Below are 22,355 nucleotides of genomic sequence, written 5' to 3'. Positions count from 1 at the left end.
CTTTCCTCCGAATCGGGATATCATCAGATCATGCCATCGTCCAAAGTTCATTCCATCACCATCGCTTTTGCCGGACTGCACTACCAACAATGTAACCTCCAACGCCTGTTGCCATGCTTAAAGCGCTCAAATACTTTACGCACATGCATTATCATGAGCAAAACAAACAGTATCCGCATTTCTCCAGATCATCTTGCAGCATTACTCAAGCACAATTACATCCTCCATTCGACGCGGGTGTAGAGGCCGAGGTCGTCCGTATCCTTCAACAACGGGCTCTTCTCGGTAGTATCGATGCACTGGCTCTCGATGTTGAAAGGGTTCGGGTCCTCTTTCTTCGTAACGACTGTATTGTGTTAGTGTCTTTCTGATTTGACGAGGCCACGCTCTGCTTACACCTCGCGGTACGGTTCGTAACCTGGAGCCAACGGCTCATTTATGACCGGACGAGGCTCTGGGCCAGGTGGAATATAACGGACTGGACGAGGGTCTCGCTCAAAGTAACTTCTAAGATCACCTCGAGCTCCTGAAGACACAGGGGCATGAGCTGGTCCGGCTCGGTTGTCCGTTACGATAGGGCGATGTCGATCTTCCAGAGACACGCGATTAATGGGGGCCATCTCAATGCTTGTGTTGGTTCTGTTGCCTGGTACTAGCCGGGAGTTCTCCTGCCAAGGGCCCGCCTGTTGCTCCCTTGCAACTCTATATGGCTCGGCAGCAAGTCTAAAACCAGGCCCTGCTTCATCACGAGATGATGATGGCAAATCTCCAGTAGAATGAACTGGGACTCGTTCATAGAACCCACCACGATCTTCCATGACAACTGGGGTATCACGAATTCCCGGTCTTTGTGGCTCGTCATATGGCCGACGACTTACTAAAATCCTCGCTGGGTTGTTCTGTGTTCCACGCGATCTTGTATCATAACGATGTGAAGGATCCAACGAAGCCGGAGGAGCAGGTACTCCATGAGATCTGGTATTATAGTGATGCGCAGGGGCATCGAACATGTGACCACGGGGTGGTGAGGGACCGTGGCCAGAGATTTGGTAGGGCCTATCTCCATGAACCAACGGTTCACCTATTACAGGTCGTGATATTTCCATGGGCTCGCCTCTTGTAACAGGGCCTCGCAATGGAGAAGATATGATAACTGGATGCTGCATACTGGTGGTCATAGGGGGCTCGTTTCTGAAGCCTTGTCCCCGAGGGGGTACTGCACGCACAAAGGACGGTTTCATAGTATCAGGAGACGCTGGCTCAATGGACTGCACCAACATATCCTGTAGTCGATCGGCCACTCTCGACACAGGCGGATGAGTGCTAGGTGGCGCGTCATAAAATGGTGACTTTACCTTGCGGGCAACTTGTGGCCCTGAACTTATAAAATGGCCATTTGCGGGATATTGAGGTTTCCCAACATAACCGTTCTCATAAGGTGCAGGTCCCGCACCTCCAGAAACAATTCTGAGCTGGGATGGAGCAGGCAGCTCATCGCTCAAGGGAACCAGAGCCGTAGGCGGCGGCGGACCACGGGTATACTGAGGGGAGGGCCCTTGTGGAGATTGGGGAGCTGGCTCTTGTACATTGCGGCTTCTGTCAATGGCATCTTGCCAAGCAGCTTGGTACCGTTTGAATCCGCGCTGTCCTTTCTTCTCTGCGGATGTCTTACGCTTTCTTTTCTTCACCTTTCCTTTTGGCTTGGGCGTGGCGGGTGTTCGTGAGCCCTGGTTAAGTCTGGGAGATTGGTGGTGACTGGGACCAGCCTGGCCAGAGATATTCGGTACAGGCCTACTGGGAACGGGATTCGTAGACTGATACACCACCTCTTCGATTGATGAGTCGGACTCGTTGCCAGATTCCTCACCTTCTGAGTCGGAAATCACAACGACTTCCCTCAATATCTCATCCAGCTGGTCCCGACCGCTCTCCTCATCTCCTCGCCACTTGACGAGGGTGTCTAAACAAAGAGCCTCGACAACTTTGCGAGCGTTCTGCCATGTGGTCTCCCTCAGCAGAGTGTCATACCTTGTGTGAGTATGACGAATGTGAGCGAGGACTGCAAGTTGAACCCTTCGGGCGAGTGTTATATCTTCCGAAAGGCCTACTTTTTCCTTGTTGTTTTTGTTCGTTGGATCCTATAATAATAAATACCTTGTCTGTACGAAGGTGTCAGGGAGGAGAACAAACCCGTCTGAAAGCATGTTCAATGATCATCCGTCGATCGGTGTTTGGAATTCTAGGAAACAGATCGCGTAAGGCAGCGTCAACTTGTGCATCGTATTCCTCTTGAGATTCGGGAATGGGCTCAGGAATACCGCTAGGGGCTGCAAGCATGTTCTCCATGACATGACCTAGACCCGCGCGGGCTTCCTCGACGATTGTTTCTCTAACATGATGTCCGATGCGATGGACTTGGTGAGCCAAGATATTTGAGCCGGAAGCTTCTTTTGCGTTCTTCATATGGCAAGGTTAGTAACGGACGGCCCAGACCAATACATCTGTGTTTTGCATACCGATACGATAAATATCATGGCATCTTTTTCTCGGGATAGTTCTTTGCATGCTTGAGTTAGTTCAGGGTTGCCGGCAGGGACAAACTCGAAACCAGGAGGGGGTGTTTTCTTTGTAGTGATCTATACATGGTGGTGAGTGCTGTGATGACCTCGTTGCGCAACAGTCGCATTATACCTGGAATTCAAGCTTCTTTTTCTTGTCCTTGTTTTCAACAAACTCGAAGTACGAGTGATGTTTGGTTGTCTTTGGAAGAGCTGGTTTGGCAACAAAGCCAGGGGGAACAGGTGCTGTATGATCATACTGAGATCTTTGTGCACGCCTATGCCTCTCCTTTGGGCCACCTGCCACAGCCGCGGGCAGGTTTCGTTTTTCTCTCCCCATTTTGTACGGCTGTGGTCAGCTTACCATAGTAGCGAGTGATAGAGTTTCAGTTGATATGTTCCGACGAGGGAACTGAAATAGCAACTTGATAGGACCTTCTGAGGCCCAGTAGAACGCGATGTGTTTGCAGAGGACGATGCTCTTTGCAGTACCTGTTTGCAAGTGCAAGCTTGGATGGTAACCGTATCTTCAAAGTTGGAGAACACAAGCAAAAAAGAATAGGCTGTCGCGATGCGTGCAATGCGATGCTGCGCAATACTCTGTTATGCTATGCAATGCGATGCAACAACGAAATGTGACGGCCGAAACTGTTTCAATCTTTCACGAGTCGCAACAAGGCACAGATAGATAGACAGACACGGTATATACAAACCGATAAGCGCCTTCCAGTTCGACACTTTGGCCGGGCGAGGAATATGTCAGACACGACTGTTCAGGCGCGAGTGCAGTTGGGCGCGCACGGTTGTAGGACGTAAGGCTCCGACGACGTTCTCCAAATGCATGCAGATGCAGGCGAATGGGGCCATTGATGGATGGCCTCAAGAGGCTGAAACTAGAGGCAGGCTGTAGCCAATCACGTGTCAGCAGAGTTTTTGATCACGTGAATTTAACACGTGATTTAGCATGTGACCTTGAATTATCTTGATCTCGAATTCATCGAGGCGCAAGCAACATTTACATGGAGCTATTTTTGTTACAGCAAGGACAATTTTTGAAGCCTCATCGCCTCTTACCTTATCACGGTCTTGGCAGAGGCTATGTGCTTGCGGTTCGGAACTGGAGTCGCTAACGATCTAGCTTCTGGAAAAGTTTAGACCTAGGCGATACCGAGACCAGCATACCAAAGTGGCTAATAATTTGCATGGGCTGTGCTCTTTAAACCATGCGAAATTTTTATCAATGCTAGTAAAATCTTCCTTGGCCAGGATCGTCAAGATTAAGCTCCCATCACCGCCGGCAGTTGTATTAGATCTGAGAAAAGCGAAAGCGACGTCTTGGCGCAAGGTTGAATCAAGAACTTCAGATCAGAAATTGCAGATGGCTGAACATTCAATGAATAAGGCTAAAAGGGGTAAATTCTCAAGCCGTAACGTGAACTAGATGTTTTAAGCCTGGTACCGATAATCAGTCGATCGACTATAATTCGAGACTCCCGCCACGGCAGAAACCCCTAGCCAAAAGCTTGTTCGAGGCTTCCGGTATGTGGGATGAAGTGACGGAACCACTGTCGACGAAAGGAGAACCGTCGTTTTGTGAAACAAGTCTCGGTTGATGCATAGCAAAGCGTTTTGGATGAAACTCATAATAACGGCAAACGCCGTATCCTCTTGTGTCATTGTCCATCATCGTCAGGGGCAGTGGAGAAGATAATCAGGGCGGCAGTTGAGCCAGCGCCAGGGCGACCACAAACTGGGAAGTTCTATTTTTGTCGAGACTGTCGATCGGCTTGTCTTGTCACGGGAATCCAACACTCATTGGTTGGGGAGTGGCGAAAAAAACAAACCTGGTTTGAGGCTTGGATGTCAACACAGATCCGTCCCGTACGGATACTAGCAGCACTGTAAACGCCGAGGATTACTCGGTGCCTTCAACATCTAGAGCCCGCCAACGGCATAACGGCGTTATTAACACCCGATGCCATTCTTTGTGGCACGACGGAGACCACCAGAGAAGATGAATGGTTCAAATCATCGCAAGAACGACGATCATTGAGCTTACTTGGGAAGCCAAGACTCGAACTCTGATGACACAGCCTCATGGGTGCCCGCTGATGTTACTGTGTGGGTTTACACGATTATAGCAGCGTGGCACAGTAGAAGACAGTGAGCAAACTGGAATAAAGAGCGAGCAGTGAAAGAAAGATGGAGCAGCCAGCAGCGTAATTAGAGCAGAAGAGGAAAAGCGAACGGTGGGATGGACTCGGGACTCTTCAGGCTTCTGAAATGGACTGACTGTGCTTGCGGTGGTGGGATTTTGAGATATGAAGGCGGTGGCAGTGCAATCGATAGATGATATTGATGGTGGTGGTCATCCCCGCAGTGTCTTTACGGTAAGGCAAGACCTTGTCTGTTCATTTCTTATTGAAATGAGCAAAGAATCGAGGGAAATGAATCATATCAGCGAATCCTCCCTGACGATCTGAGTTGGCAACACATCGCTTGAGGAAAAGTAGCTGCATATAGCTATACTTGAGCATCGTAATAGTGGACTCGGAAGCAGGAGACAAGCTTTGGAAAGCATACCAGCCAGTGTAATAAGGGCACAATTCTATTGTTTTGTACAGCCACGCTCGGGTCGGACGGAAGACAAGTTTCAGTATCCGCCAACACTGATCAGTGAATTGGCTGGTATTTGTTGTTTACCTGCACTCCAGTCTGCAGAGTTCACACATCAATGGTCCGAGGCTTCTTGTATTTAGCAAGTTTGCTGACTAGCATTCCAGCCATGATAGCCGATGGCGATGGGCTGCCGCTTTGCCGTCCGGTTGGAGCAGCGGCCGGATTTAACGGCGACGATGAGATTGATCTTCCCTTATCACAAAACTATTGGGCGGAGGAATTATTTAGCCGTGCTTTTGTCTGAATCAAGCTTGATAACCTCAAACAGGAGGGAACGTCGGTATTCAGACGCAGGCAGAAGAATAATCAGCCTGAGGCTTGACCAGATTGAGCCCAGGCCACGAAGCCTCACAGGATGAGAGACGTAAGCTCGTAGATGCATCTGCAGGTGAAGTCGACGATGGACCAGAGATGCATACGAAAAAGCGCAGCCAAAGACGAGCCATGAGACTCTGAGGAGCCAAAACGACCAGCGCCATGCCTCCATCATGGGCTTTTTGGCACCAAGCCTGTCCCAAAGGGGCAGTTGAGCGTCGTCATCCTCAGGCCGCAGACGTCTCTGGTCGTTCGTTTCGCTCTCTTGTTGGAGCTAGACTCTCGCAAAGACTCGCACCTTGTTCGCTCCGCACCCCTCGGAGGGCGAAACAGGGATACGCTCGCTGCTGTCTCTGAGAGGCTCGGTCGTCAGAGGCTCATCTTGATTGGCCTCTAGAGTTACCGCGCTGCCTCAATGAGTTATCCACCTCCTTGGCCCTTGGCTTCCACCCTTGGCTTGCACAACCCAAGAAAAGAGCTGACGCGTCCTCACTCCTCTCCCTCACTAGTCGGATTCCCAGCCGCCGATCCATCCCTGCTCCCTGGTCAGCCCTGACAACGGCCGGCGTTACCAGACAGAGAGACCTGGATCTAGCGGTTCATAGCGCTCGAATGGAATCAATTCAGGGGCCGAGTCCCTGAAGTTGGGGGCCTTGAGCATGTTTATAGTGGATTACCTGAGTGGGCTTCAGTGGCTTTCACCAGTCTCTTCCTCCCTGACACGGCGGGGATCTTGTTGTCGGACCCGGCGGGTACGTACCGCCGACCAAGGCACCCACCCCATTCATAGAACACGGTCCCTCCCCAGTTCCCGATTTTCTGCCTGGTTCCATCTTTCCCCTTCTCAACTTCCAAACAATCGCTTCTGTTACAGAACTTCCATCTCTCAACAACTACTTTTCAATCATCTTCTAAACAAGACAACACAGCAGACTTGAATCTATCGCGACAATACTCGAGTCTTTCACTGATCATCACTTGGGCGACGAATTCAATCTCTCATCACCAAAGACTACATCCTCCGGTATCGCCGAACTGATTCAACAATATGTCAGGTCCTGGCCAGAATACTGTCGATATCGACGCTCTCCTCGATCTTACCGAGTACGATAATTTCCAATCTCCTGCTACTACAGTATCACCATCAGGAACATCAAAGGCTACATTCGCCAGCCCTATCACAGCTGCTGTCGCTGCTCCCGCCACCACAACTGCCCAAAGCCTGAGCGGTCCCAGTCACAACTATGACATGTACCGACAACAGACTGGCTTTGTGCCCGGTGCCATCGCCAACACAATGGCCGTTAACCAGACAAACAACACTGGCTACCAAGACTTCCGCAACATCGACTACCTAACCACCTTCAGTCCCGAGGCTGATCTGTTTGATTTCAACACATCTCCTTCGCAGGCTACTTTGGGTGCTTCGGATATGGATATGGATTTCGAGTCGCAGACCGAGACACAACAGTTTTTCACTGTCGACCCTAGTAGCATTGAGCAAGAGAACGCTGGTCTTCCCTCACCACCCGTTTTGCCTACACAGAACAATGGCCGTCTCTGGCCTGGTGCTCACTCCCAAGCCGCTCTTGCCAAGGCTCAGCAACAACAGCGACAACAGCAGCAGATCATTCAGCAACAACAACAGGCTCAGCGCCAGGCATCGCAGCCCAAGTCTCGTGGCAAGGCCCCTCAGCCTACCGACCCCATCGTTGAGCAGAAGATTACTCAGCTCCTGAACTCTATGCGAGCCAAGCCCTCGATGCCCGAGAGCCAGGCTACCAGCCCCATGGCCAACCTTCCCCGATCCAAGAAGGACGAAGAGGAAATGGACGAGGATGAGCGCCTCCTGGCTAGTGAGGAGGGCAAGAAGCTCAGCAGCAAGGAGCGACGACAGCTTCGTAACAAGGTGTCCGCTCGTGCTTTCCGTTCCCGCAGAAAGGGTAAGTTTGCTCCGTCACAAATAATTAAAACAGTATGCTAACAATGTCTTAGAATACATCACTCAGCTTGAGACTGAGATTGCCAACAAGGTCAGCGAGAACGGCGACCTCCGCGCTCAGAACCGTGCTCTCGTTGACGAGAACAAGCGTCTGACTGACCTCACCCGCATGCTTCTCTCTTCGCCTTCTTTCTCCAACTTCCTGGACAACCTCAGCAGCAACCCTACCACTGCTCAGCAGACTCCTCAACTCAAGGTCGAGCCTCAACCGGAACAGCGACAGGTGCCTAAGGACATCAACCCCTACAATGCCCAGCAATCTTCTCAGCACCAGATTGGCATGGCCATGATCCCTGAGCAGAACATGGACTTCTCCATGCTCACTCTTGATGGCTCTTTCAACTTCCAGCCTCAAGTCTTTGTTGTTGACACTCCTGAGCTTCCTGATGCTATTGACGCTTCTGTTCTCTCTGGCAAGACCTCCAACTTCGCTGAGCCCATCTTCGACTCTGAGGAGGAGAAGCTCGAGGTGCCCGCCATTGAGCGCCCTGTTGAGAAGCCCGAGGTTGCTGAGCCCGTTGACGCCGCCCCTATTGATCTTGAGTTCGAATCTGACCCTGAATTCGCCCTGTTCCACACTGAGACCGCTACCACCACCACCGAGCAACCCAAGGAGTTTGACTCTGAGGGTTTATCGCATGTTGACATCTTTGGCGGTGTTGAGTCCGAAAAGGTGCTTGCCCGTCTTGAACTTATCGATGCCGGTGAGGAAGAGAGTCTCGCTGCTTTGGCCATGGCTCGTGTGCAACGTATCAGCGCCAGCTGTGACGCTGTTACGTCAAGGTTAGAGCTTCTTACCATGGACCTGTAAAGAGTGGTTTAATGGACAGTGGGGAATGGGAAAAGGACATGCACTAAGCGCTTCATTTCTTTCTTATTTGTAACTATGGGACTCCCAGCGGATTGGGATGGGATAAGGCGTTACTGGCACAAAGGATGAATCGCCCATGCGAGGTGTTATCGCATTATCTATTTTGTTTTTTATCTCCTACTTGGAACGATTGATGACACAGGAAAGTTGTGTATTGTTAGATAGAAAGGCCTACCGCCGCTTGATATCACAAATTAAACATTGAAGGCCAACATGATCTGTCTTATTTCTACGTGATGTACTCTGTACTATGCCTTGCATACCATCTTGCGTCTCTAACGTGACATTAGTGCTGACCCTACTACTGCTTGTAAAGACTGCCTGCATGGATCTCCGCAAAATAACCATGATGAGTGGCTGTGTTGCATGTTAGTAACCGTTCGTTGGTTCTGTTAAGTACCATATCATTCTGTTTCTAGTTCAGTGATAATTGCAATGTCCCTTAAGTCTACATCTGCAGTTCGACTAATGAGTCGACGTGCTTTCCGAAAAAGAGCTCATACTAGTGATTTGACGATCTACAAAGAAACTAATTCTACGCCGCCGATTGAAGTTTCGCGAAAAAGATCTAAAAGAACTGGGCCTCCAAGTTTCGGTCTGCATAACATTTCTCACCATCAACGTTCAACATCTCATTCTAGGACTCTTCTCAAAGTCAAGCCTCATCGCTTGACTGTGTCTTTGCTATCATCCATGGCCGATGGTGTCCAGCCTTCAGAACCGACAGCTCCAGAGTCATATGTCTATACACCATTCACAGATAACTTTACGATCCGCATTCTCACTCTTGAGCCTGGTACGGGCAATGACCCATTAGTCGGTCATCTCGGCTTTGAGAATCTTGATCTAAGCCCACAATATGAAGCCATCTCATATTGCTGGGGAACAGGTGGTCGATCCTCTGAAATTATATGCGATGGGAAACCGCTGCCATTGACGGAGAGCATTGAGGGTGCTCTACGCCGTATGAGACATGCAACAACCCAGCGACGCTTGTGGGCGGATCAAGTCTGCATCAATCAGGAAGATATTGCTGAACGAAGTCAGCAAGTCAGTCTGATGAATGCCATTTACAAGGGAGCGAAGCACGTGTTGGTATGGCTCGGAGAAGACAAGGTAGGTCATGGGAAGGCGGCTACGGAGATGGTTCACTACCTTCATGGAGTGTTTAATGATGAGGAACTGCATAATGAATTCAAAAGAGCTCATTCAGAAGATTTGTTGAGCCAGGATAGAAAACCTTGGGTGCCGTTCTCGAATCTATCGAGGCTACCATGGGTGAGTTTATGATAGACACAGGAGAGCCTTATACTAACGAGAATAGTTTAATCGTATATGGATCGTTCAGGAAATAGGAACAGCAGCACCGGCGACTCTCTACTGGGGCGATGCAGAGATTGACTGGGAAATTCTATCGTCAGTTGCAGGCATCTTGAATACGACTTATCACTTCCTACGCTCGCGGTTCGCTGTCTTCACACCTAACATCCGATACTTGTATCAACGCTTCGTTGAGCCAGAGGAGGCATACGATGTCAACCATAACCGCGCAGCCTTCATATACGAACTTCACCGCGCAAGACATCTCTTATCCAAAGACCCTCGAGACCATGTCTATGCGTTTCTTGGCCACTTCTCCATCCACACTGGTAGTTCGAGCCTTGCAGAGTTGGTGGCAGATTATAGCAGATCGATAGAAGACATCTATTACGATGTAGCAGTCCGAGAACTCTCTGGGTGCGAATCACTTCTACTTTTATCTGCTTGTCATGCTATACCAGTTACTTACAAGAAACGAATTATGGAGAGGGGAGATTTACCAACTTGGGTTCCTGACTGGCGTGTTGTGCCTCTTCATCTCATGGGCACACCCGTCACTCCTCACAAAGCATCAGGGGAGTATAGGCCTCAATTATACATCAACGAAGAAACGCGAGCTCTCCACATCTACGGCGTTTTCTTGGATCGTATCCGTCGACCATCGTGGATCTTCTGGAACAACGCTTTCCACTTCCGTCGCAACAACCCTTTTCGTCTCCCTATCGAAGCCCTATGGCGAGATATCTGTGGTCGAAATCAACCCTTCAACCTACGACAACGCTATCGAAATGGCGACACAGCGTTCTTCGCCCTTGTGCAAACACTTACAAACGCATGTATCGGAGCAGATCGCTCACGGCCATATGAGAGTATTCCTAAGGAAGAGTGGCTCGCCAACGGCGCAGCGTATCTAGTCCGCGCGCTGGATAAACCTGGTGCTGTTTCACCGGAGATACAAGAGCTTGCGCAGACGGGAGATGGGTTCAAGTGGAGCCATGAAGCAACGCTTGTTACACGGTATCGAGGTTTTGCGATAACTTTTGGGGGGTGGTTTGTTGTTGGGCCGGATATCATGCAAACAGGGGATGTGGTTGTTGTGCTATATGGCGGGAGAACACCATTCTTGCTAAGGAGAAAGGATAATGGGGCGTGGATACTTGTTGGGGAGTGCTATGTGCATGGGATGATGAATGGGGAGGTTTTTGACCTTGATGGGGTTGAAGAGGAGGAGTTTGTTATTGTGTGAGGCGTGTGGGACATAGATACCCCTTGGATAAACATCCATACTGTCATTTTAGTAAACCAAGATGTCTGGATATCACTATTTCAACGATAATCGTGATACTTTTCTTGTCATGCAATGCCCAAACTCGGTCCGTGTCTAAGTGATAGTCTCAGTTCAGTCAATTTGAACTACCAGTTATATAGCAACAGTCCTTTCAGTGTATGCCACATATGGCCAATGATCAATATTTCCAAACGAGTGGCTATGGAAATTCGCCAATACCAACGCCTGTAAAATCCATCCCAGTAGGTATCAATAGCTCGAACGATTGTAAGAATCAAAGGGTATAACCATGTATGCAAGTTCCTCCATATAGTTCCCCTGTTCACTCACCCATACTACTCAAACACTCTCACGAGCCTTCACTGGTGCCGCATTCATAACGCTGATGTCGTCATCGCTGTCATCCAAAGATCGTCTCTGAGGAGGAGATCCCATGTCCTTGGTCACGATTCCAGAAGTCTGAGGAGGAATTTCGCTTGGACTTCGGAGTTCCCAGCTACCGACGCGCTCATGGTGAATGCCCTGCTTTGTCACCACCACATCCGCATCGCCATCTTTCTTTTCTGGTCCCTTGAAGCCTCCTGTGGTACCTCCGACAGCCGCGCCGCTGTGTGTTGAGTCTTCAGGGCCCTTACGACGTAGACGAAGACCGCCGCAGACACACAGGCAAAGAAGTAGAACACCCAGAACAGCGATCGCGATAATTGCGCCGATGACTCCTGCGATGACTGGCCCAATCGAAGAGTCATCTCCCCAGTTGGAGCTATCCGAGTCGATGGTGATGCACCAAGGTGCAGGTGTCGGGCTACAAACGTCGCACCACTGGTTAGGTGATATTCCAAGGTTCTTCATAGTCTGTATGAAACTCGAGTACGCGATGCCATCAGGACCAGACTTGAAGATGGGCTGGTTCTGGAAAGACTCGTCCGGGTCTGCTGAAGCACGGTAGGACATTCTCACACGAAGACTATCCGTGGCTGGCTGCTTATCAGGATCATCTGGGTCTTCGCCAAAAAGCTCAAAGACCAATGCTGCGCCGGGCTTGGGAAGCGTCGACCAAGGTGCTTGAAACATGTTGTCTTGAGTCACAAGGCCCGAGAGTTGAATGAAGCTCACGATGGGATCGAGAGAGCCAAACATGAGTGTGAGTTTATTGTAGCTGCTTCCCCAGCGAATGTTGCTCTTGAACTGCGATGCGACTTTGTACGCCATGGTTCGGCCAGCGACGGAGTAGAGAGAACCAAGTTCACTGTCGTCGTCTGAACCGCGGTAGCTGTTTTGTGCGCGCTCCATGGACAAGGCATAAGTGTTTAGGAAAGACAGCGTTGAGTTTGCGTTGTTGAGCCCCTCGTGGACTGTCTCATTGTGTCGATACTGATAATCGACGAATTCCCAGAGTTGGTATGCGTTCCAGAGATTGGCATAGTCAATGTCAATTGTGCCATCCAATGGAGCAGTAGAGAAGAGGTTTTGGTAGAAGGGCAGAGTTGAATCATAGAGCTCATCGAGACCAGTTTCCTGCGTTAGGTTTGTGGTGATCTCTGTCTGCCATGCTGAACATCTCCAAGTGCCTTGTATCCTGTATTGTGTTAGTCAAATCTAGGTAGGGAGAGGTCAATTAGCATACGCTGTTGATTCTGGGTCGTAGTATCCAGGAGCTCGAATGCTGGGGTATTGGTATCCGTCTAAGGGATATTCAGTCTTGTTGTCGCTAGAAGCCAGGTTCACGGCAATCTCTTCGCCTCCAGTGCTGTTATCAAAGGCATTTGGTGATGGCGGGTAGAAGCCCTGCATAAATGCCAAAGCACCAGTCGATACCCATTCATCTGTCTGGGTAATAATGTCAATGTCGTCGTTGTCAATCACATCAGGTTTGAGATTCTGGAGATAAGCAATCTGAATACTCTGATAGTCGGAGTTGTTCACACCGTCTGGGATATATCGAGCACGGAATGCAGTTCCTTGTCGCAGCATCTGTTGAGCTCCCTCAGGTGTCAAGACGGTACGAAGATTGGCTATTACGGGCGTCCTTTCGCCATGGTTGATGAATGCGACGGCAGCCCAGACCTTTTCTCCAGTGCCGGCGGATTGTGCAATAACGCCACGGGCGAGAGGTAAAGCTGCGAAGAGCTTGAACATAATCATATTGAAGGCTGCGTCTTATAAGACAATACAGTGGGGGGTCAACTATGAGTAGTGAATCAAAGTGAAGCTCTTACTTCACCGCGAAGAGGTGAGAGGCAATTGAAAGAGAAGAGAGGCAAAGGCCCAGCCCAGCTCAAAAGAGGTGAGGGCCATAGATAGGTAGGTAGGTAGCTTATGGTAGAACAAGCTGCAGCTACATCTGCAACTGACCGTCATCCATCCACCCAACGGCTGATGCAGCTCTAACACGACCGAGGTTCATGTACAAGCAACCAGCGCCTAGTCACAGCGGCACAGAAACTCCTCGCAACATTCCATTGGCATTCCTCCAACAAGGCTGTCATTGGGGGCGGGCGGGGGAACACGATAAAGCCATGGAGGGCCGGCAAGTGATGAGATAGGTCAGCTCACCATGATGCCATCCAATGGCTGAGCTAAAGGATGCAGCCCAGCTTCTTTGATGCTGTAAGTTTAAAAATGGCCAAGATAGTGCTGAGTGCGGGGCGAAGGTGAGCCGGATAGAGGTAGCTGGGAGGACGATAAGCCCGGTGTCAGTTAACTGAAATGATCAAGATCTCGATGGAAGAAATATATTGAGTCAGTGTCTCTAAACAGCCAAGGAACTGGTCTATTCGTGATAACAAGTACCGAGACTCAATGCTCACTTTTGGCTTGGCTTTGACCGCCGACTGCGCAGATCTATCCATAAAGAGAATGCTTACTACGGCGGGGTTTGCAGGTCGCGCAATTGAAGGTCATCCTCGTGACAGAGAGTAAGACGGTAACATAGGGCCAAATCTAATTCTTTGATACGAAGAAAATGTTTTTGGCAAAACAGGATATTGACGTCAGTTGTCTTGAAGCTAGGCTCGGAGCTAGTTGCGCCAACTGACGGCACTTGTAAGTCGCAGTAACATGGGGCTCAACACCAATTCCTCGATATCCGGTTGGTGTTTGAGAAGTATTTTGACTTCATGCAGTGATTTATATGTATCACTGAGCACTGCCCTATAATTAGTCACTCTATGGATAAGAGCTGTTCAGTGTCTCATATTACATCATGTCCAGGTACTATCGCAACTTAAAGGTACCCCTGGTAGTGGCTTAGTGCAACTTCGAACCTGGTTGGCATTGGATACACAAGCATGACCGTAAGTCACTTTCTTTATATTAGGAGCCCGAGATAACTTTTAGGAATATACATAGGAAGTTTGATAAGATACACATTGCATACCTACCAACCTATAATACGATGTTTCGGCTACAAGATACCCGTGTGTTGAGCCTCGACGATCAGTCTGCAACGCTGGAATGGTTAATATAAATGATTTTTGTGGAATTCTACATGATTTGATACAATGCCTGCTGTCAAACATATCGGCTCAGTGTCGGCCCGCTCAGATCTGGGCAAATCGTCTAGCCCAGGGAGTGTAGTGTTTCCTTGATCTGCAAAGCCACGTTTTCATGAGCGATATATAGAGCTCCTGTCTTCTGTAAGATGCAGGAAAGATATGTATCGTTCTCGCAGTATATCTTGCCAATCAACTTGAAGCTTGCACAGGAGTGGCCGAGCAGTGACTTCAGTAAGACAATACGCAAAATAACGAGTTGGTAACGGTTATCACTTTGAACATGTGATCGCCTGCCTACTCACCTAGTCAAAGACCAACAATGATGAGCAGTTTAGGCCCTTCAAATGAAGATTTAATACAAATGTGCTGTGTAACTTATTGACTTGACTGTATCACAATGGAGTAATTCGTCTGCGTCTACACCCTCCAGGTTCTTAGCTCACGATCATATTATGCACGATAAGGCACACAAGTGGACTCTTTCACTTTAGTCATCAACCCCATCATCTCAACAAAGGAGATTAATGCTCAGCTTCACGGATAGCTAGTGGCAGTTGATACATGGCATATTTCAACAAGGGCTGTCGTAGTGATAATGCTTATGAGCCACCAAGTAAGTTCTGGACTGGCAAACTTCATCAGTAGTTTACTATGACGAAAGGAGCGCGACTTGGGAATACCGTCAGTGGTTGACTGTGAACAAAGACATGGACATTTTCAAGAAGTCTTGAAGCAACGGACATGAACCTCTTTATGGGGTCTAGAAGTGGTTCTTGGGGGGGGGGGGGGAGACCAAATGAGAAAACTTCAAGAGATAGGTCTCCTTCATTGGCTCTGTCGCCAGCGTGTCGGTCAGATATTCAAGGAAACAAGATCAACATTAGACAAAGGAGTCTGCAAGCTGAAATAGACCGTGCCGTGAGAATGCAGTAGGACAATCGATCAAATGAGGCTGTCATACAATGTCCTTGACGTCGAGATGAAAGTATCTGTTCAAGTGACAACCCTCAATGGTCAACTCGAGCGAATCACGGTAGCTTACATGTAGGTGTGCATATGCAAGACATGGACACTACGAGCTGTTCGGTTGGAATACCACGATAGTGAGTTAAAGATGAAGAACAAAGCGGAACTATGGTAACAGCAACTAACAATCACTTGACTCAGCCCTGAAGCCGGGGACCACAGATGGGGGTGAGGTGCTCGTGTGAGCTAAGGTAATGTCGCCTACGTAAGGTGGGACAAAGCCAGGCCAGGATGATCGGTAGTGGACGACGTCCCTAGCTTTTGGGGACTGGGTTTCAGATGCCAATCTTATCAATCTGATCAATCTGCATCAGATGAAGATCTTAAAACAATGCACAACAAAGCCTATGTTATGTATGTGTCTAGAAACCAGAACTAGTCGCAGCACTTCCAGTGACAAATAAAAGACCATCATCCTTGAGAAATTTAATAGTTCGATAATCGGTAGTCCATTAGATATTTCGCCCCTGCTTATGCCCGGCAGGCAAATAAAAAGTCGATTCGTTTGTAAAAAGGGGGCAAGTTTGCGACGACGATGATGATGATGGAAACCTCCGAAATCGAATGATGTGTGTTTAGCGGGCCCGTTTTGGGGGGTACTCCCCTGGGTAGGGAGGAAAGAAAACTAAAGGATCTTGACTCTAGATGACAAAATAGCTCACGTAGCTTAGCATAGTCTCATGATACTATCTGCTGAGTTTATTCTAGAACCCTAGATCGAGGTCAGATATTTTCTTACTCCCTGATGCTCCCTGCCCTGTTTTTTCCGCTTGCATTTAGCCCAAGTTGAAATCTTAGCACAGTACGAGGCCTGTAGGTACCGCCTACCGAGGATAAGCCTAGAAGATACTTCCAATCGAGTCTTTTCATTCGCCCGCTAACAATTCTACCCGCATCACCTGCCCTTCTGACCACCAACTCCAGTAAACTGTACCTAGGTACCCTGCCACTCAGACTCAGGTTCTCACCCGCTGTACCACTTTCCAAGTCTGCGCTCACGCCCTTTTCGTCCGTCGTACTCAACACTTCCAGCGCAAAAGTATCTTGACAGAGTAATTAATTCTTTTCACCGCATCGATATTTTCAATCGTCTGTACTGCGCCGCAGCGAGAAACGGACCCGAAACTTATAATTCCTCCCTCAATGGCAGCGTCGCTGATTGCGACGTGATCGCCCACCATGTCGGGGTCGACGTCCACGTCGATCGACGCTGGCATTGTTGTCGCTGCTACACCACATTCTCAAGATACGGGCGTTGCGGCTGCGCCTGTCGATACCAACGCCAAAAATACCTCAAGCGCTCAGCCTGACGCTACCTTTTTGCATTCGCCTCCCGATAGCAACAACACGGCGAAGTCTGATGGTTCCGATTCTGAGTTGAGCGATCTTGAAGATGAACCCATCCTAAGCGATCCACCGCAGCCTGTTTCTTCTAGCGACAATGTCAGCAGCGGAGATAAGAAGGAAAATGCTGAAGAAGACATTGACATTGGGGAGGTCTTGCCAGATTCCTGGTCCGGTGCTGTTCCTATCTTCAAGCCGACCATGCACCAGTTCCAGGATTTCAAGCGCTTCGTACGTCGATCGCAAGTTCCCTCGTGTCCATCGCTAACATATCCTTCAGATGGAAGCCGTCGATAGCTATGGAATGAAATCCGGCATCATCAAAGTTATCCCCCCGCAAGAATGGAAAGACGCCCTTCCCAAACTCGACGACCTTGTGAAGCAGGTCAAAGTTCGAGAGCCGATCAAGCAAGATATTATGGGATCCAATGGAACCTACCGCCAAGTCAACATCCTTCACGGACGATCCTACAACCTGCCCCAGTGGCGCCAGTTATGCAATCAGAGCGAACACCAACCACCGGCTAGACGTGGTGAGCGACGCGCCAATGCCGAGAAGCCCAAACCACGAACTCGAGCTGCGACCGCGACTGTGGCTAAGCCTCCCGATCCTTCGACCCCTAAGAAGAGAGGTAGGGGGCGGCCTGCCAAGCGAGGAGGCAGAGGGAAGCGGCTCAAGCAAGAACAGGCGGATGATAATGAAGACCGGCCTATGACTCCGGTCTCACCCAAGCCAGAGATTGCCGAGACTGAGGACAAACCTGTCGAGTCAGTAGAGAAGGACCCTGGTGAAGAGGTTGAGGAGGATTGTGAACCTACCGTTGGTCGCATGGGTGGCCTCCGACAGGCAAGAACCAAGACACAAACAGTCTCGGCCCGTCGCAAATACAGTCGCCGAGAGGGATCCGCTATGATCGACGAAGCTGCCTTTAAAGACTGGGATTACAAGATGGACATATCCGAGTATACCCCCGAGCGCTGTGAGGAACTTGAGAGGGCTTACTGGAAGACCCTTACCTACGCACCTCCCCTCTACGGCGCTGATCTGATGGGTACGCTTTTTGATGAATCGACCGAACAGTGGAATTTGAACAAGCTGCCTAATCTTTTGGATGTCTTGGGTGAAAAGGTGCCAGGAGTCAACACAGCTTATCTCTACCTAGGCATGTGGAAAGCAACTTTTGCTTGGCATCTTGAAGATGTTGATCTTTACAGTATTAACTACCTTCACTTCGGTGCTCCCAAGCAGTGGTATAGTATCTCCCAAGCCGATGCCCGGCGGTTCGAGGCGGCGATGAAAAACATATGGCCTACAGATGCCAAAGCCTGCGACCAGTTTCTCCGTCATAAAGGATTCCTCATCTCGCCTCAGCATTTGAAATCGCATTATAACATTACTGTTAACAAATGCGTATCTTATCCTGGAGAGTTCGTCGTGACCTATCCATATGGATACCATTCTGGTTACAATCTGGGCTACAACTGTGCCGAAGCTGTCAATTTCGCACTCGATTCTTGGCTAGACATCGGTAAAATCGCCAAAAAGTGCGAGTGTGCCGAAGCGCAAGACAGTGTCTGGATTAATGTCTACGACATCGAGCGTAAATTACGCGGAGAAGAAACAGAATATGAAGAAACCGAGGACGAAGAGGAAGATGACGATGATGAAGAAGGTGGCATGCCAACACCACCTTCTGGCTCGGGTGTCAAGTTCAGACTGGCTGGTCGTAAGCGAAAGCGTGTACCTGGCGACAAGGGAGGCAAGGTCAAGAAGATCAGACTTCGTCTCAAATCGAAAGTCGAACCACCCTGCTGCCTCTGCCCTAACGATACTCCATCGGCCGATCTGTTGCCCACAGATGATGGTCGAAAAGCTCATCGACTTTGCGCGCACTATCTGCCAGAGACGTATACGGAAACAATTGATGGACAAGAGACAGTCGTCAACGTGTCGAAAATCCACAAGGATCGGTTCGAACTCAAGTGTCTCTATTGCCGCTCCAAACAGGGTGCTTGCTTCCAGTGTTCCCAAAAGAGATGCGCCCGGGCTTATCATGCAACATGCGCGGCTGCAGCTGGTGTTTTCGTCGAAGAAGAAGAAGTCCCAGTCTTCGGCGAAGATGGCACAGAATACAAGGAGCAAGCCTTTGAGTTCAGCTGTCGATACCATCGGACGAAGCGAGATAAGAAGCTTGATGGAGATGCATTGGAGACTGACTCACGAGTTCGGACGGCAGCTTCAAACCTTCAGCCTGGCGAGACCTGCCAGTTGCAACACTTCAAAGGAGATATCTTTGCTGGTGTTGTGGTTGAAAACCGGCATGATGAGCAAACGTTGCTTATTGACATCTTGCCAAATGGGTATGCTAGAATCCATGAGAAACTCGATCTCGTCAAATCTAAACTAATTGCTTGCAGTGACCGCCTCGAAGTCGAATGGAAATGGCTACTGGTACCCGATCCAGCCGACTATCGTCTGCCAAAGGCATCATCAAAGGCCATTCCGATGCCCGCGTCCCAGAAGGCCAAGGAGAAGCTCAAAACAAAACGACTTCATGACGGCAAGCCCCAGAAGGACGATCCGTTCGTTGAAGGCTGTACTTGGGCCGAATTCAACAGCCACCCTGTCACAAACAAAGAACAAGTCAAAATCGATTTCTGCAAACCCGACCAAATTTGGTATTACTTGCCCAAGAACTCGACAGAAGCCCGCGCCCAGTTCACCGAGGATCCTCGCAACCCACGTCATAATCCCAGGGGTAATTTCCTATCGACGGTTCCCAAACCCGTCAAACCCCCAAGGCCGGTTCCAGTATATCCTCCCCGACAAGCCTACCAGCCCGCTGTCCCTTATCCTGCAGCGCGACTTGATAAGCCATATGTGTACAAGCCACGAACACCTGCTTCTCACAACTACCCTGTGATGGGCAACTTCACCACTCAGAGGTTTACACCAACTGCCCCTTCACCAGCCCAGCAACAGCCCGGAAGCTATCGTTATCCGTATGCACAACCTCTATCTATAGGACAACAAGCCGCTCCTGCCTACTCTGCGCAAAGGTTTGAGGTTAGGCAATCGCCCGCCTATACACCTCCTGCGAACACACCCAGGATACAGAGTCCTGCGAATACACTACCACACAGGTATCAGCAGGACCAATGGCACGGAAGACATACCGCTGCCCTTCCGGCACCCACCCCTAGTCATCCTGGAGTAGCCCATCCCTATCCACAACCGTATCAGGCTCCGGCACCTGTAAACCACCACCAGGCATCGCAAGCAAGAGTGGCTCCGCAGGCAGATATATCTATATTCCAAAAGTATCCCTTTTTCCAGGTCAACCACAACAGGTACGTAGTATCGACTCAACACATTGGTCCTTTGCTAACCTCTATAGGGACTCGACTAAGTATCGGACGCCATATGCTACTTGGGGAGGCTTCACCAACGGATACGAGGGCAACTTCAGGGCTCACATCATAACCAACAAGGATGCGTATCTCAACGGTACAATTAAGGATAATAGATTCCAGGGCAATCAGAACTTCGGCGCCTACCAGCCTCCGCATCACCTGCCTCCGGGGCATGGCCACCATGCGTCACCTGGGAGCCAGCCTCGGATCAGCCAACAACCGGACTTGAAGCAAGTGCCCACACCATCTCTGGGAACTGGCACCCATAGCTTCAACCAGTTTCCTCGGCCTGCGATAAAACAACAGTATTTGCCCCCTATGCCTATGCAAACGCATGCACCTGTGCCTGCACCTGCACAAGTACAGGCCCAGGCGCAGCCCCAAGCGCAGCCGCAAAAGTCGACCCCGAAGCCCCAACAGAGGCCTCCACAGAAGCATCCGCAAAAGGCTGAAGAAAAGCCTCAGCAGAAGCCCCCACAGACCGCTCAGCCCCCTAATCAAAGCAGTAAACCTAAGATTGGGACTATTTTTAAAGAATACAAGGTAAGTCCCTGGAAATCTCGATAGGAATGAAGGGTCGGCTGAACAGCCCATCCAGATACCCCCGAAAGAGTCGCCAGTACCGTTGCCTGCAAACTTTCTGGCTTCTATGGCGCCCACGTCCAAGACTCCTGCTTCCGTTGCCTCCGGAAAGCCAATCTTGCAACAAGCCGAGGGCAAAGACTCACCTTGTACGCCCACGGCTGCAAAACCGATTCAGGCATCTCAGCAGACATCGTCGAATGGGCAGCCTATGAACAGTCAAAAACTTGAGGCCAAGGTTTCCAAGACCCCTATTCCAATTCCGCGATTGCCGGGCATTGCTCAGTTCTCTTCGCAAGGTTCAGCCTCAGCTTCAGCCTCAACCCCAACCCCAACACAACAGCAGGGTGCTTCACCTTCCCAGGATAGCAAGTCGACATGTACGGCTTCAAATTTGGTACACGCGACCGATACAACTGTGCTGGCGACGAACACCTCTTCTGGACAACAAGATTTTGCAGACGTTCCTGGAGGTGAATCGATGGAATTCATGGACCGACTTATGGCGAGCATACGTGCAATAGCCAGTCGCGACAACGCAGTCTGAGCTGCCACCGACACAAGCAGCTGTAGACTATGTATCCGAATACCCTCTTCAATTTTAGCAACTACCTTTGGAACCATGGGAAGGCGTTTATGGATTTCAGTGTTTTATGGCATGCATCAGGCAAATGGGAGTTGAGGCAATGGAGCGATACGGATATGACGGTCAGGTTAAGACGCATGACGAAGGGAAGTGTGTTTATGTAGTATTAGGTGCACGACCGGCGCCCCCAAAGACGCCAGAGAGTCAACGGAGTTTCAATGATTCAGAAGTCAAAGTGTCCAGCAAAAGGCGCTAGTCACGGTACTGGTAGACCGACCCGATTATGGCTGCGGTGATAACATAGCGTACAAGAGTGGAAACCATTGTTAGTCGTTTCTCTGGAAGCTGGCTCGAGATGGATTGTAATGATGTGCAAGAAGATATCTGATGTTGGTTGGGATGTCTAAGATAGATTCGATGAAAGGTATCCTAAACCTAAGTTCTTATGATAACCTAGGATCGAGGACAAAGCAGATACGTATGGGTGAGGGAACTCTGTCCCACCTCAGAAACGGCGATCGAATGGGCGTGACCTTCTTTGCTTATTAAATTACGTACCTTAGGTATCTACTTGAGGTAGGTAGGTACCTTAGGTACAGAGGGGGGTAGTCACATAAGATATTGCTCTGTTGCAAGTCTTGTATTAGATTTCTATACAAGGGAACAATGGCACTGTATCATCTGAACATGTGCGAAGACTCAATCATACAATTGGAGGGCCAGGTGAAGTTATTGACTTCATGTTCCAGTACGAGATCTACCTATTGGTTGTTCTTGCAGTGACAGGCAATGAACAGTTGACACTGTCCTCTCATCTCTGTGACGCACAACCATTGGCAGCGGTTACACTGCATTGTGATCCGAATTTATACA

General features: G+C 49.6%; 7 protein-coding genes across 11 annotated transcripts; 3 read left to right on the top strand and 4 right to left on the bottom strand.

Moving 5' to 3' along the window:
• Positions 1-103: 103 nt before the first annotated feature.
• FVEG_09634 (hypothetical protein) lies at positions 104-2,898 on the bottom strand (the record flags this gene model as incomplete). The annotated part of the gene is made up of 5 exons (XM_018898673.1): positions 104-346; positions 397-2,138; positions 2,191-2,457; positions 2,517-2,636; positions 2,692-2,898. The coding sequence occupies 5 exons, from the start codon at positions 2,896-2,898 to the stop codon at positions 202-204; spliced, it is 2,481 nt and encodes an 826-aa protein (XP_018756591.1). The 3' UTR covers positions 104-201.
• Positions 2,899-4,004: 1,106 nt separating this feature from the next.
• Positions 4,005-4,526, bottom strand: FVEG_09635 (hypothetical protein; the record flags this gene model as incomplete). Its single annotated transcript, XM_018898674.1, has 1 exon — positions 4,005-4,526. The coding sequence occupies exon 1, from the start codon at positions 4,233-4,235 to the stop codon at positions 4,005-4,007; it is 231 nt and encodes a 76-aa protein (XP_018756592.1). The 5' UTR covers positions 4,236-4,526.
• Positions 4,527-5,884: 1,358 nt separating this feature from the next.
• Positions 5,885-8,722, top strand: FVEG_09636 (hypothetical protein). Its single transcript, XM_018898675.1, has 2 exons — positions 5,885-7,495; positions 7,548-8,722. Exons 1-2 carry the CDS (start codon positions 6,601-6,603, stop codon positions 8,363-8,365), a joined length of 1,713 nt encoding a protein of 570 aa, XP_018756593.1. The 5' UTR covers positions 5,885-6,600; the 3' UTR covers positions 8,366-8,722.
• FVEG_16624 (hypothetical protein) lies at positions 6,121-6,213 on the bottom strand (the record flags this gene model as incomplete). Its single annotated transcript, XM_018905867.1, has 1 exon — positions 6,121-6,213. One exon carries the CDS (start codon positions 6,211-6,213, stop codon positions 6,121-6,123), a length of 93 nt encoding a protein of 30 aa, XP_018756594.1.
• Positions 8,723-8,832: 110 nt separating the features above from the next.
• Positions 8,833-11,164, top strand: FVEG_09637 (hypothetical protein). The gene is made up of 2 exons (XM_018898676.1): positions 8,833-9,703; positions 9,750-11,164. Exons 1-2 carry the CDS (start codon positions 8,861-8,863, stop codon positions 10,989-10,991), a joined length of 2,085 nt encoding a protein of 694 aa, XP_018756595.1. The 5' UTR covers positions 8,833-8,860; the 3' UTR covers positions 10,992-11,164.
• Positions 11,033-13,986, bottom strand: FVEG_09638 (hypothetical protein). Of its 3 annotated transcripts, none has more exons than XM_018898678.1 (3): positions 13,844-13,977; positions 12,661-13,706; positions 11,033-12,612 (listed from the first exon to the last, which is right to left on the bottom strand). In XM_018898678.1, the coding sequence occupies exons 2-3, from the start codon at positions 13,176-13,178 to the stop codon at positions 11,373-11,375; spliced, it is 1,758 nt and encodes a 585-aa protein (XP_018756597.1). In that variant the 5' UTR covers positions 13,179-13,706; positions 13,844-13,977; the 3' UTR covers positions 11,033-11,372. The 3 variants fall into 3 exon arrangements, with proteins under 3 accessions (XP_018756597.1, XP_018756598.1, XP_018756596.1); XM_018898679.1 differs by having other exon boundaries at positions 13,901-13,977; XM_018898677.1 differs by having other exon boundaries at positions 12,661-13,986.
• Positions 13,987-16,501: 2,515 nt separating this feature from the next.
• FVEG_09639 (hypothetical protein) lies at positions 16,502-22,352 on the top strand. 3 transcript variants are annotated; one of them, XM_018898681.1, is made up of 6 exons: positions 16,517-16,999; positions 17,054-17,131; positions 17,181-19,261; positions 19,319-20,251; positions 20,299-20,857; positions 20,913-21,976. In XM_018898681.1, the coding sequence occupies exons 1-6, from the start codon at positions 16,736-16,738 to the stop codon at positions 21,441-21,443; spliced, it is 4,446 nt and encodes a 1,481-aa protein (XP_018756600.1). In that variant the 5' UTR covers positions 16,517-16,735; the 3' UTR covers positions 21,444-21,976. The 3 variants fall into 3 exon arrangements, with proteins under 3 accessions (XP_018756599.1, XP_018756601.1, XP_018756600.1); XM_018898680.1 differs by having other exon boundaries at positions 16,502-17,131; positions 20,913-22,352; XM_018898682.1 differs by having other exon boundaries at positions 16,502-17,131; positions 20,299-22,352.
• Positions 22,353-22,355: the final 3 nt, after the last annotated feature.

The sequence above is a fragment of the Fusarium verticillioides genome, chromosome 1 (assembly GCF_000149555.1).
Source record: "Fusarium verticillioides 7600 chromosome 1, whole genome shotgun sequence".
NCBI classification, from domain to species: domain Eukaryota; kingdom Fungi; phylum Ascomycota; class Sordariomycetes; order Hypocreales; family Nectriaceae; genus Fusarium; species Fusarium verticillioides.
The sequence above is the reverse complement of the archived record's forward strand: the minus strand, read 5'-3'. Positions and strand labels throughout refer to the sequence as shown.

Excerpts from the sequence above, each read along its gene's own strand:
- FVEG_09639 (XM_018898680.1), top strand. The coding sequence starts at position 16,736 with ATGTCGGGGTCGACGTCCACGTCGATCGACGCTGGCATTGTTGTCGCT. Across the intron at positions 20,252-20,298 it reads TTCCAGGTCAACCACAACAG|GGACTCGACTAAGTATCGGA; the intron begins GTACGTAGTATC and ends TAACCTCTATAG. Across the intron at positions 20,858-20,912 it reads CTATTTTTAAAGAATACAAG|ATACCCCCGAAAGAGTCGCC; the intron begins GTAAGTCCCTGG and ends CAGCCCATCCAG.
- FVEG_09638 (XM_018898677.1), bottom strand. The coding sequence starts at position 13,178 with ATGATTATGTTCAAGCTCTTCGCAGCTTTACCTCTCGCCCGTGGCGTT. Across the intron at positions 12,613-12,660 it reads TACGACCCAGAATCAACAGC|GATACAAGGCACTTGGAGAT; the intron begins GTATGCTAATTG and ends AACACAATACAG.
- FVEG_09637 (XM_018898676.1), top strand. The coding sequence starts at position 8,861 with ATGTCCCTTAAGTCTACATCTGCAGTTCGACTAATGAGTCGACGTGCT. Across the intron at positions 9,704-9,749 it reads ATCTATCGAGGCTACCATGG|TTTAATCGTATATGGATCGT; the intron begins GTGAGTTTATGA and ends TAACGAGAATAG.
- FVEG_09636 (XM_018898675.1), top strand. The coding sequence starts at position 6,601 with ATGTCAGGTCCTGGCCAGAATACTGTCGATATCGACGCTCTCCTCGAT. Across the intron at positions 7,496-7,547 it reads TTTCCGTTCCCGCAGAAAGG|AATACATCACTCAGCTTGAG; the intron begins GTAAGTTTGCTC and ends ACAATGTCTTAG.